This window comes from Schistocerca piceifrons, chromosome X, assembly GCF_021461385.2.
Source record: "Schistocerca piceifrons isolate TAMUIC-IGC-003096 chromosome X, iqSchPice1.1, whole genome shotgun sequence".
In the NCBI taxonomy this organism is placed as follows: Eukaryota; Metazoa; Arthropoda; class Insecta; order Orthoptera; family Acrididae; genus Schistocerca; species Schistocerca piceifrons.
The window spans coordinates 925,231,506-925,246,446 of NC_060149.1; the positions used below are offsets into that span (position 1 = coordinate 925,231,506).

Sequence of the window (14,941 nt, forward strand, 5' to 3'; positions counted from 1 at the left end):
AATTGGTTTGGATTGTTGTTATTCTAATTGATTATAACATTTAAACAACATTTACAGTAAATATTCTCACAAAATATCTGTTATTTTTATGTAATTGAAGCTTAAAAATCATTAAAATAATCAAGATCTGGTCACATGATGGAAATGTTATTGGCTGATGCTCTGTTGACGTTACACACTAGGAGAAAGACAAAGCTATACGTGTGTTATAGGAGTGTTAGCCGAAGTTACAAGGTTTTTACACACTTTTTCTGAAACCAGTTTACCTATTTCGTGACTGAAAACACAATGAAAACTTTTAAGTAACAACAGAAACAATTTTTTTGAACACTGATAACGGAAGCCTTGTGAAAGTTGATGTGTTTATGCTCCCCAATTGAGAGCAGCGTTATGTGCAACAACGGACATTCTTTTCCCTGCTCCCTGACCATCATTAAACTCACTCAAAACTAAAGAATTGTAGAATTTTTGCAAATGAGTCTGTATATTATAACTAGATTGTTGACAATCAGTCTTGAGCTATTCTTGGCAAAACTTAGAGCTGATTTTGTCTGTAGAAGATACTCAGCAGAAATACAGCATCCAGCAGGTGTTCGGTGGTGCAACGGATAGTGCACCTGACTGCAGATAAATGGGTCACATGTTCGAATTCTGGAAGGGTCATACATTTTTAAAAGTTATTTATACCAGTATTTATTTTCTTTTTTCTTAGTGTAAGTCTACATTGTTTTACACTATGGTAATGACATACAGTTGCTACTCCAAGTGTGAAATCAATGTTCTCCATTTTCCTGGATTTTCAGCTTTACCATTACTAATCTTCCGGGATTCTATTTAGGACCAAGGCCTCGGGTTGGTCCGAAATAGATCTCAGGCTATGTGGCCTGTACTGCTGTGTGTGCTTTCCCTGACAAAACCTATCACGAGATGGGTTTATTTGCCTCACCATTTTGATGTTTTTGGAAAGCGTTTAGTCTTATTTTGTCGCTATGTGGTTAACGGACCACGTAGTTTGAGTGTATTGACCTAGACCTTGAGCTACATTGTAACATTACACTGAACCACGGTTTTTTGTAATCACAGTTCCCCTACCACTCTTATCACAACAAATACAGGCAATTTTCACTAACCAGTAGATTATAAGCTGAATTAATGATACAATAGGCTGCATACACAGAATGCTGCACACTTCATAGTTATTTTCTTCTTACTTAGGTTAAGTCTACACTGTTTTACACACGGTAACGACGAGCAATTGCGTCTTCCAGTACGGGATTTTCATCTTTAGCATTAGTACTCTTTTGGGAAATCAACTCAGGATCTTGATCTTGAGCTAGAGAGTGTCATACCAATTTCGTCAAATAGTTAGCATGCTACAGGATGTTACTCTTATGCGATTGCATGTTGTACCTTAGTACTAATAAAAGACTCTCATGTTGCATATGTCGCTGGTCTTATGAGGATAACAGTAACACAACACTTCCCAATAGTATGTGACAAACAATGTCACAGTTACTAAATAAGATAATGTTTTGTTGTTCATACGAACTTATTCAGGATGTGAAAAAGTATCACTCCATTTATATAACATGGTTGGCCCAATAAGTGTAGTTTCTTGCAACTTCTCTCATCTAGCTAGCCACACTGTATGCATTTTCAAAAATTGTGTCTAATAGTTATGAACCAATTACAATTTTACTGATACAGTGATAGAAGATTAATGTAACGACACACCAATACATGTTTTCAAACACACGACTATACATGAAATGTATTGCATTGGGGTTTGTTTTACAGTTACCTATTATATAATTGTTTGTCATCCTCCGTTTGTAGCAAAACCAAACAATAAAATCTAATCCTATTTGTTTTCTCTGTATTGGTCAACTGTGTAGTTTTCCTCTAAAAATAGTTCTATTATACAGGGTGTCTCAAACCTTTTGTGTTGAATTGAAATATGTGGTAGTGGGTCCACAACCAATTAACTGAGATAGAGAAAAAAGGTCAGAAATGCATATTTATTGTGTTATGGGAATACACAGCGTACACTGCATAATGACAACATAGCTCGCAGTAACTGTTGAATGTGACAACCACCAGTCTCAATGCATGCATGGAAATGGCACATTAAGTTCTGCCGCACTCTATCAGAGATCCCTGGTGTCTGTCATAAAAGGAGACAGGCAGCTTGGACCCTAGCAAGTATGGTTCAAATGACTCTGAGCACTATGGGACTTAACTTCTGAGGTCATCAGTCCCCTAGAACTTAGAACTACTTAAACCTAACTAACCTGCGGACATCACACACATCCATGCCTGAGGCAGGATTCGAACTTGTGACCGCAGCGGTCGTGTGGTTCCAGACTGTAGCACCTAGAACTGCTCGGCCACCCCAGCCAGCCCTAGCAAGTATGTCTTTGTCCATCTCTAAGGGGGTTTCATACACCAATGTCTTGACATAACCCCACAGGAGAAAGTCCAGGGGTATGAAATCCAGTGATCATGCTGGCCATGAATGGGACCTCTCTTTCCAATCCAACAATGAGGGTACGTGTTGTTCAAGTGCTCACGGACACTAATATTGAAGTGGGATGGAGCACCAACATGTTGAAACCACAGCCTTTTGTGGACAATAAGGGGTACTGTCTTCAAGAACTGTTGCAGCACATCTCACAAGAACACCAAGTAATGTGAACCAGTCAAACGGAGAGGCAGCAAATGAGGTCCTATTAGGTGATCTTGGACAGTGCCCACCCATATGTTGACAGTGAATTGTTGCTGGTAGCAACCAATGTGGATGGCATGGGGATTGTCCTCACTCCAGACAAGGCTGTTGGCTGTTGAAAATACCACCACAGGTGAATTAGGCCTCATCCATGAACAATACAAATTGTACAAAGTTCTGCACTACAGAAGATTTCTAGGTGTTCATATAGATAGTAAACTGTTGTGGAAAGCCCACGTTCAGGATCTTGTTCAAAGACTTAATGCTGCCATTTTTACTATTCGAAAGGTATATGGAATGAGTGATCGTTCGACATGAAAATTAGCCTACTTTTCTTATTTTCATTCACTTATGTCGTATGGTATTATATTTTGGGGTAACTCTTTCCATTCTAAAAGGATATTTTTGGCTCACAAATGGGTGGTTCGTGCAATAAGTGCTGAAGTTCACGAACCTCTTGTCGACCTCTGTTCATGAGCCTGGGTATTTTGACATTGGCCTCTCAATATATATATTCTTAACTGTCACTTCTTGCTAACAATATTAGCTTATTCCCAAGAATAAGCAGCTTTCACTCAGTTAATACTTGGCAGAAATCAAACGTGCATTTGGATCTGACTTCCTTAACTCTTGATCAGAAAGGTGTGCAGTATCGTCACATAACATACGTGCTCTGCACTAAGTTGTGTACAGTACGTCTGTCTGGTGGTCAGGGGTGTATGCTGTTTATCACCCACTGCCTGTTCCAGTGTACAACAGACACCCAGGATCTTTGCAAAAGTGCAGCAGAACTGCATTAGACATTGCAATACATGCACTGTGACTGGCAGTCATTGCTTTCAACAACTGCTATAAGCTACGCTGTTGTTATGCGGTGTACGCTGTGCATGTCCACAACACAATAAATACGCATTTACGCCATCGGTTACCTGTCTCAATGTAATTGGTTGTGGATCCACTATCACCACATTTCAATTTGACCCAAAAGGTTTGAGACAAAGTGTATGTTTTGTATGACATAATCTTTTAATGCTGCATGTACCATATTACATTATCATTACATCAAAATATTTTTTAATGAATAATTCCTACTTTGTGGGTCACCATCCATGATACTTTGCAGCATGCTGTCTCTCTTATTTAGCCATTATGATTACTTCTGTATACTATTTTCAATGTTAAATTACCTTTGTTAATTCCAATGTACAGCACTTAACATTTCTGTTGCACTCTAGGTCTAGTCATCTGTTACTCTATCATAGCCCACATCGCATTAACCAACGAGATAAAATTATGCGATATGTATCTGTTTTATTCATGCCATGCAAATCCTAAGCAGTACATACATTATGGTTGCACATCTGCCATGTTATTGTAGTACCTCAGCTTTCTTGTGGTACTTTTCTATTGAATTTTACTTATTAGATGCATTCATTATTTTATTTTGACTCTGGACTGTATCCATCTGTATGAACATAATTTTATGAGAGTTATTATCAAACAGCACACTGTATGTTCTCATTATGACCTAGTGGTTTAAATCATTGTATGACGTAACTAACACTGCCCAGTTTTATGGGCATGTAATTTTTTGTCGTCAAGTTTTTGTGTATGCCCTACTGTTTTTTTATATTGCTTTACGCCTGTAACCTGGGCATATTTTCTTTTATAGCTCTGAATATGGCTATTTATATTGCCAAAACTAGTAACCCAGTAATCTGTTAACATAGTATCCTGGCAGTTCTCGTCTTTATTCCACTGACAAAATTTCACAAGAAAATGGTTCCCTCCCCACTGCCACCATACACTTCAGACCTAAATCCTATAAGCTGCTCTGGAATCTCGCAAAGAACAAGATACGTAGTTGTAATACATCATGTATTTTATTTTCTAGCCAGAAAAATAACAGTTGATGCTTTAAATGGTAATAAATGAACATCTTGTGTTACCTTACCTGGTGCATGCCTCTTGACATAGGAGGTGTGGCTATAAAATAAAAGAATGATGCTGTCACAGAATAAGCACGCATGCACCAAAGATGAATGACCAATAGCTGTGAAGTATGAAGCCTTCTCAGTCAAATACAGCATCTCTGGTTTCTGTAAACAAATCAGTGTGGCCATGGCTTGCAGGAAAAATGACACATCTAATAACAGAGTAACAAACAAAGGTTCAACACATGAAACTTGAGAATACTGTTATTGAAAGCTGTCTTTTACTGAAAGAAGTGTAAGGCAAAGACTGTTTATGATGTACACAGGTTTTTGAGTGGTTCAAGTATTTCCAAGATGACAAAGAAGACGAAGATGACTCGCACCCAAGACATCAAAACCAGATCAAAATATTGAAAAAATAGGTAATCTGATTTGATCTTATTGTCAGTTGAGTATGTGATCGACTGCTGAAACTTTATGAATTGATAAACAATGCGTAAGGAAAATTTTACATAACCAATTTAACGTGAGAAAAGTGTCCGCTAAACTGGAGCCAAAAATTCTCACGACTGAACAAAAAGCAGCTCACGAAAATGTTTGTACTGACACTTTGAATACCATTGAAAATGATCATAATTACTTGGAAAGAGTGATAACATATGACAAATTTTGGTTTTTCACTTATGATCCAGAAACTAAGCACCAATCCAGGCACTGGAAGGTCCCAACTTCACAGAGAGTGAAAAGAGCTCAAATGAGTAAATCAAGATTAAAAGCAATTATGGTGTTTCTTTTTTTCGTTTTTCTTTCGATGTTCATGGAACTGCATATCTTCACTGGGTTCCTGAAGGTCAAACTATTAATCAACATTACTACCTTGACGTTCTTGCTCAACTCCATGAGAACATAAAAAAATACCCAAACAGAACAAGAGTAAGTCATGGGTTCTGCACCAAGACAACACATCGGCACACAGCATTGTTTGTTAAGAGGTTTCTAGAAACATACGGCATCCCAGTGTTAGATCAGCCATCTTATTTGCCTGACTCAGCACCATGTGACTTTTATCTCTTCTCCAAGGTCAAAACTGCATTAAAAGCAGTGACAAAAAAAGCGGCATGTGTCCTAATGATGCTCACAGAGAAAGGCTTCCAGCACTGTTTCCATCAATGGAAAATTCACACAGAGCATTGCAGGGATAGAGGAGAGGAATTTATTGGGGGCAACAATAACTAAATATGTATGTTTCTGAAACTAAATCTTTTACAGCAACAGTCCCATTATTTTATCGCCACACCTCGTAAAGCTGCTTTGGTGACTTGTGAAAGAATTTTGGTCCTTTTATATTCAAGTAGCTTTTCAGCTGCCCTCACAAAGTTGAGTGGACCTCCTTTCAGATCATTCAGCAAGGGAAGAAAAAGACTAAACTGATGTGGTAAGAGTACTGGAGTGTCCCTTACAGCTACCTCCCTTCCCTGCTTCTCGGTTGTGAACATGACAGTGCTGCCACTTTGGCCAGATAACCAGTTCGTTTTGCCAGGTAATACATGACTCTCATGTTATTCTGTACAAATTATTATTATTATTATTAAATTATTATTATTATTGTAGTAGATGTTATCAGTTACCATCATAGTAAGTCATTTATACGTGTGAAGTTGTTCTACCAAGAACCAACAGAAGAATCAGTTAACACCGGAGGTAAAGAAATATTACTGACACATGGTTTTTCAGGGTCATTTTTCTTGAGGATTGAAGTTTGATGAATATTTCTAGTGTCTGAGGGTGACTACTAGTGGCACTTTAACAACTTGTGATGGTTCAAAGATTTTTGCAGACGTAACTTCAACCTTGAGAATGCTCCCTCATCAAATTTACCGCCTCCTTTTGTCACTTAAGATGATGATATAACAGTATGGAAATTTGTCTGTGACCAAAGCTCAACACACCACTACACATGGGAGAGAGTGGGGAGGGGGGGGGGGGGCTTTGGGCCCATCTGCACTTGCAAGTCACACTCTTATGTAAAACTGCACTACAGAAAGAGTTTGTATGGTTTTTTTTTTTTTTTTTTTTTTTTTTTTTTTTTTTTTTTTTTTTTTTTTTTTTTTTGGGGGGGGGGGGGGGGTACTGCACTCCTTTATAGAGTATAAATGGCCAAGAATATCCCACTATGTATAAAAAAAAAGGCCAAAAAATTTGGAACTTCTGCATCTCATTAGATGAACAGCTTAGTCACAGGTTACAAAATCTGACTGTAAGCACAATGTCCCAACCAAGTGACGAAAAAAGGTAGGTTTCCCAGTCTGAAAAGAAACTTGTCAAGAAGTGAAATTAAATTAGTCAATCCACAAATACTTTATTCCCAGTATGTCAATCATTTTTGCTGTTATAATATTATGGCAATTTTTATACAGAGAAGCACCACAAGATCCAATTAAAAATGTCAAAAAACTGCTTGTGCGAGTTTACCAGGACGTCAATTAATACAGCTATAGTGGATTAGTGAGCTTTCATTCAACTAAATATATTCATCAGTTTTACCTATTTTAACATCAGAATTTTACTGTTTGAAAGATCTGTAAACTATGAATGGTAACTACTTTCTTCTTATTATGGGGAAGGTAGTTACTGAAACATGTGGTGCACAAATACAAAAACAATTTGCTTTTTTCCATCTGTATATGGGAAGTTTAAGGTTTGTGACAGTGTATTCAAACAAATTAACATGTTTCACTGGGCAAATCAATATTATTTTTGCTGTTTTGGTCACAAATATATGTTTTGAATCCATAATCTCATTGCGAAATTGTTTACACTAAATTATTTTTATATAGTAGCTGTTTAGGTACCCACGCACCACTCTTGGTCATTCTAAGACATTATTAAGAGGAACTCTTTTAAGTGTGGAAATGGACACAATCTTTAAACATGGAAATGGACCCTTTGCAGCACACATCAAACATTCACAAAAAACTGACAAGGCAATGTAATAATGCTGTGTATTAACAACACAGATATTCAATACAATGCAGATGAACTTTGAAGGTGTAGCAAAAATCTCAACTTCAGAATGAACAGTGGAAGGTTGTGTTTAGCGATGAGAACAGATTCTGACTGAGCATTATTATTGGTTGTTTCTGAAAACAGCATTAACAAGGAAAGCAACTACCTGAGTATGCTGAACAGTGTTACACCGAACCAACTTCAGGCACCACGGTGTGAGGAGCCACAGCCTTTAATGACTGTACACCTCTGCTGTTTGCTGAGGGAACAATAAACAACGCACACTATCTGAAGGATGTCTTTCTGATGGCACTCGTACAACTTCAGGGAGCTGCACCATTCATGTACGAAACTAGATACAGAAATTACTGAACAGAGGGAGGAAGATCAGGATTTAATGTCCCACTGCTGTTGTGGACATTAATGACAGTAAAATTTCTTGTCTAAGTCAAGTTCTTCAAAGTTGTATGGCTGTTTGATGATAACCACGCTATTTTTTTATTTTTTTTATTTTAATCTTTACCTGGACTAGTTATCACAGTTCTCTGATAGAAGGTACAGTATAACCACACTTTTATGTTCCTGGAATAAAAGTTTTCCCACAATTTATGACATTTTTTATCGTTCCTGTCAAATTTCCAATGTCCACAATCTTAATTTGAACCCGATTTTGCGTCAACGTACTTATAATTTTCCCGTGATTTACACATTAAGAAAAAATATTCGTTGAGAAAAAAAATGATGCGGCCATGATGTTGACCATCCAGTAATGTTTACAAATAAAACGTGGTTAAGTTTCTTGACACCAGGGCACTCTACTCAATGGATTTGAACCAGTAAATGTGTAAAAGTTGGAACAATTTGCATCTCCCGCCACTGCCAAGCTCTACTTGGCGTGGCGATTGATGGGAGTAACTAGGTTTGTTTGAATACAGATATCACGACCATTCACAACAATTTCCAAACACACTATTGTGCAAATGCAGTTTCATGATTTTGTGAGCGTCGTGACACCGTCGAACCATATTTGGTGTGTTTCAGCATTTGGACACCTGTAGCGCTAGATGACACTATCATTCACTATGCGTTACTGAAATGCTTTTAGTTTAAACACAATGCCGGTTATGTATGTTTTTCATGCTGAGCGAAATGTGTTTTGAGAATTTATTCTCATTGTCAAGTGCAGTATTTATGTATGTATTTTTTGTGATGTTACACAAACAGTGTGAGTGATAGTGTGTGTGTGTGTGTGTGTGTGTGTGTGTGTGTGTGTGGTTTTTCTACATAACTGAGGAGGCACAGTACCTGATAACCTCAAAAAGGCGAATGCATTGCATGAGAGGCAGAATAACACATATTCAAATGCCAAACAAAACATTTATGTACATATTTACACTAGAGAATGAGAGAAAATTCTCAAAATGCATCGTGCTAAGCATGAAAAAATACGTAGCTGGTGCAGTATGTCATTATTTAAATAATGAATGACAGGTGAAGCCTTTCCAAAAACATCGATTATGACATTTGAAATTGAGTCAAACGTTTCTACTTCCCAGACAGTTAGCAGTTCCAGTTACATCCACAGTTTTTATTCAATAATAAACCTTTACCAGACAATAAACAAGTCCCTGACAAGTGTTTTGATGCCTGTTATGTACATATACAATACATAAAGTGCAGAAATGCAAGGGGGTGTCCCATACATAACTTTTACAGTTTAAATGTTATTTCCCACATTTCACATTTTCCCACATTTTACACAATTTTCTGAAGTCCCTTGAAAAGTGTAGATGCAGGGGTTTCACTGTAGTGTGAAAAATCTTCACTGAGTGAATTCACACATTGCTTATGATTTCTACTGCCCTGCTTCTAACCAATATTGAACAGACTCGATTCAAATAATATACACTGAAGAGCCAAAGAAACTGGTACACCTGCCTAATATCGTGTAGCGCCCCCGCGAGCATGCAGAACTGCTGCAACACCACGTGGCATGGACTCGACTAATGTGTGAAATAGTGCTGTAAGGAATTGACACCGTGAATCCTGCAGGACTGTCCATAAATCCATACGAGTACAAGGGGATGAGGATATCTTCTGAACAGCACGTTGCAAGGGATACCAGATACGTTCAATAATGTTCACGTCTGGGGAGTTTGGTGGCCAGCGGAAGTGTTTACACTCAGAAGAGTGTTTCTGGAGCCGCTCTGTAGCAATTCTGAATGTGTGGGGAGTCACACTGTCCTGCCGGAGTTGCCCACGGATGCAGGTGATCAGACAGGACGCTTACCTACGTGTCGCGTGTCAGAGTCGTATCTAGACGTATCAGGGGTCCCGTACAACCCCAACTGCACACACCCCACACCATTACAGAGCCTCCACCAGCTCGAACAGTCCCCTGCCGACACGCAGGGTCTGTGGATTCACGAGATAGTCTCCATACCCGTACACGTCCACCCACTCGATACAATTTGAAACGAGACTCGTCTGACCGGGAAACGTGTTTCCAGTCGTCTATAGTCCAATGTCGGTGTCGACGGGCCCAGGCAAGGTGTAAAGCTTTCTGTCGTGCAGTCACCGAGGATACGTGAGTGGGCCTTTGGCTCCAAAAGCCCATATCGATGATGTTTCGTCGAACGGTTTGCACGCTGTCACTCGTTCACGGCCCAGCATTGAAATCTGCAGCAATTTGCGGAAAGGTCGCACTTCTGTCACTTTGAACAACACTCTTCAGTCGTCGTTAGTCCCGTGCTCGCAGGATCTCTTTCCAGCCGCAGCAATTTCAGAGATCTGGCGTTTTACCACGTTTCTGATATTCATGGTACACTCGTGAAATGGTCGTACGGGAAGTCCCCACTTCATCACTACCTCAGAAATGCTGCGTCCCATTGCTTGTGCACCAACTATAACACAACGTTCAAACATTTAAATCTTGATAACCTGCCATGGCAGCAGTAGTTAACGATCTAACACTTGTTGCCTTATATACGCGTTGCCAACCACAGTGCAGTCTTCTGCCTGTTTATATAACTCTGATTTGAATATGCACGCCTATTCCCAGTTTCTCTGGCGCTTCCGTGTACATGCCTCACAAAAATAGCCTCCCACAGGCAGAAGCGCTAGTAAAACAAACAAAATAAAATGTTCTTCTCATGAATCATTCATATATTTGAAGTACAATTAGAACATGCTTCTACAATATAGGTAACTTTGAGTGGTACTCGTGAACTAAACAAAAATTACATCACACACGAAAACCTCGACTTTGGTTCAAATGGCTCTGAGCACTATGGGACTCAACTGCTGAGGTCATTAGTCCCCTAGAAGTTAGAACCAGTTAAACCTAACTAGCCTAAGGACATCGCAAACATCCATGCCCGAGGCAGGATTCGAACCTGCGACCGTAGCGGTCTTGCGGTTCCAGACTGCAGCGCCTTTAACCGCACGGTGGTAAGCTGCTGTCTTCCAAGAATGTCAGATCAGAATATATGCCAAGAATAGTAGTATTTCCATTGAAGTATTGATGTGTGCCTCCTATACACAGAGTTTCTTTTTTCTTCTTCTTCTTCTTCTTCTTCTTCTTCTTCTTCTTTTTACTCATAGCAAATTATGATAATCTACCTGTACCAGCACATACAGGTACATATTATAAGGTGTAAATATCATTACTTCTGTTAAGTTAAATCTAAAAGTTAAATCCACTTCCAAAGTAATTTTTCTATATAAAGTTAATTTAAAAAGGGTAATTGAAGTTATTTGTTAAACAAAAGTTTGGTCTCAAATTGTATAAATACCTCAGAATTTGCCAGGATCTCCAATTCTCTAACACAAGGAACAAGTATTTCATTCAAATACATCATTATCTTCTCCAATGGCATTGGTGACAGCAAACGACCCAAGGCATACATAAGTCTAATATTTTCAGCATGTCCTAGACTTCCACTGATGATGGCTGCCTAGAAATTACATAAAAAATATATGACTTTTCTATGTAACTCCCATGTGAAAGAATTAATGGCTTACTAGAATTTCTCACTACATACAGGATTTTTATGAAAAATGAATAGTTCAACATCTACGAATATTTACGAGTAAGTGCCACTGATCACTCCATGTAATAGCATTTGTCAGAAACTATAACCTGAACATTTATAAATCACACAATCCAAATAAATTTGGTTTCTTATTTATTGTATCTCAGTTTTAGAAAAAGAAATATTTAAATGAAGTTCAGATGCTGGAAGCAAGCAATCTGCAGTTCATTTACTGGTATTTATTTGTTCAAAAATGGTTCAAATGGCTCTGAGCACTATGGGACTTAACATCTGAGGTCATCAGTCCCCTAGATGTAGAACTACTTAAACCTAACTAACCTAAGGACATCACACACATCCCTGCCCGAAGCAGGATCCGAACCTGCGACCGTAGCAGTCGCGCAGTTCCATACCGTAGTGCCTAGAACCACTCGGCCACCCCGGCCGGCTATTTATTTGTATTTAAGATAAACAGAGATCAACAAAGTACGCATTACTTACTAATTCTAAAAGAATTTTTAACATTTATCTTGTATCTGTATACCAATTGTTTATTTCTCCACCAACATTCAAGCATGTCTTGCAATACATCAGAAGTTCAAATGCACTTCCACTCAAGAACAGATAAGTGCTGCATTGCTGTTCTTACATAGACAGAAGGTGAAAACCTGATGCAACTAGATTCAAATTACAAGCAGATGTAGCACTTTAAAAATTTCAGATATTGCTATGTATTGTCTACTCCTAAAAACTCAACAATGGCACCATTATCAGTGATTCAGTATTATTCTAGAATAACATCTGTTATGAAGATTTGCCACCTTACTGACACACTGGTTTAAGATACATATGTCTAGTGAGATTTGTGGACTTCAGGGTGAAATAGATACCTTTATGGACTCAAGGATTAAACATAATGTCACCAGAAGATGCTGCAACACAGACCCAAATGTCATCATGTGACAACATAGAATTTATATACACATCTGAACTGAGAGAGTAATTTCAAACATAATGCACAAGATTAAATTGTCCTGTTTGAAGGAAAGTCACTCCAGCTGCTGAACAACATCCTCTGGCAGTATTATACATATGAAAATTTTTCTCTACAAAAAATATGTATGACCATACACCATAGGTAAAAGTTTTTTAAAAAACCAAAGTGAGGTAAATGCTTAATTATAAATGTCCACATGAATGAAACAATACAGATGGATCTAGATAGAAATTGTAAAACACTAAAAAAAATCCCATAAATTTCCAAGATGAGAGATGTCCTGAAATTGTTACTTTCTTAGAATTACTCCATTTTCAATCTAAAATTTCATCAGCAGGAAGAAAGCCTTGCCATGGGCATAATCATAACCAAACAGACGATTATATCAACCACTTAGAGCACACACTTTCCAACAAGAATAGCACAATTGCTAACAAAATAGTGTGCTATAAAAGATAATGGGGTGACGAATTAAGCCTTTTTGACGGAAACAAGGATGGAATTTAGTAGCTGCTTGTAGAATTTAACCAGTTACATAAAAATATCAAATTTTCTGCAGAATGTGAAGAATGACAAACGATTAATTATTCTGGATTGGCATATTACATACAATAACCACACACACCAGCTTCTAACCAACATATGGTGACATCATCATTAACTGTATATCACATCATCCTCAGATACAAAAACAAGTATGCTAAACATAGCCCACATAATCCCACTAATTGGACCTCACTTATGAAACAATTACTTATCAAGGAAAAAAAACATAGTAAAAAGCAATGGATGCTCAGAAACACTTATCAACATATTATTAACAAAGAAACAGGCTTTAAACCAAGACAACAAAATAATGGATAGTATTACACAGACAAAATATGCCACCATCTCCTACCTCAGGTTGTCAGTATATTCCGAAAAACACAATATTCACATAGCACTCTACACTCCTATCTAGGACAACAGTTAACGTATCGAAAGAGAATATGTGGTGTCACCGCCAGACACCACACTTGCTAGGTGGTAGCCTTTAAATCGGCCGCGATCCGTTAGTATACGTCGGACCCGCGTGTCGCCACTGTCAGTGATTGCAGACCGAGCGCCACCACACGGCAGGTCTAGAGAGACGTCCTAGCACTCGCCCCAGTTGTACAGCCAACTTTGCTAGCGATGCTACACTGACAAATACACTCTCATTTGCCGAGACGATAGTTAGCATAGCGTTCAGCTACGTCATTTGCTACGACCTAGCAAGGCGCCATTACCAGTTATATTGAGATTGTAATAATATCTAAACAAGAACGATGTTCTCCAATTATGGATTAAAGTTAAGTATTACATCAACAACGTACTTTATTTGCTACTATTAATTCCCTTAACTGTTCCAGACCTCACACCAATCTGCGTGAGCTTAAAAGCGTGCATTTCGGCCTCCTCTAGCTACACGGTGTTGGCTCTTCTGCCAACACTTCAGAATATACAGATGATACGTACATTGTTTATTGTGGAATGTGGTTAAAACATGTAAAATGTTATAAAACAAGGAAGAGTCACTTTGACATAAAACTGAACTTATCTCTCACAATTTCACTCGCTGTCACCTGCACCGTCACACGATTTCATAGAAGAAATACAGTCGTACGATCTAAAACTGTCAATTTAAATACAAATAATACGAGATAGAAAATTACGCAGGTGTATGTGGCTGACTTATCACTTACAAAAAAACATGGATGAGCCAGTCACCCAGATAACACATTAAAAGTCTCTGTTTAACATTTTAGGGAACAAGTTGGACATTTCACAGAACTTTGAAAGTCATCCCACACTTGTGTCACTGTCAGTTAAAACAGAGGGCCAATCTGTAGATAAATTAGCTGTTGTCCTCCTGTCTGAATAGCAAACATGGTCAGCTAAAATGGGGCACACTGCAATCCACATGCCACAAACAATCAAAATTGAAGAGTCCTCTCACTGGATCCAGAATCCAAGCGTCATAGGGATGTGTCCTATGCAAAGACAAATGAGAAGGAGCTCATCCTGTATGTGTTGCTGGTGCACGGTCGAGCTGTTCACTTCGATAGCCACAGCTTATTGTCTGGCACTTCTAGCCAGTCTTCTTCACATCCATGCAAGACTCCATACTTCAACAGTGAGGTGATAATAGCAGGATGGCACACTGAACTATCTAATTAATGCGACATGCCTCCTTGACTGCTACATCTTCCATTTTGTTTCCCTT

At 38.4% G+C, this 14,941-nt stretch overlaps 1 protein-coding gene across 2 annotated transcripts in view; it reads right to left on the bottom strand.

The window, feature by feature from the left end:
- The window catches only part of LOC124721787 (importin-13), a 189,705-nt gene that overhangs the window by 74,470 nt on the left and 100,294 nt on the right, over window positions 1–14,941 (bottom strand). For both annotated transcript variants that reach the window (XM_047246904.1, XM_047246903.1), the window contains one exon: window positions 11,460–11,621. In XM_047246904.1, coding sequence (XP_047102860.1) covers window positions 11,460–11,621 — 162 coding nt within the window. The remainder of the gene's footprint in view (window positions 1–11,459; window positions 11,622–14,941) is intronic.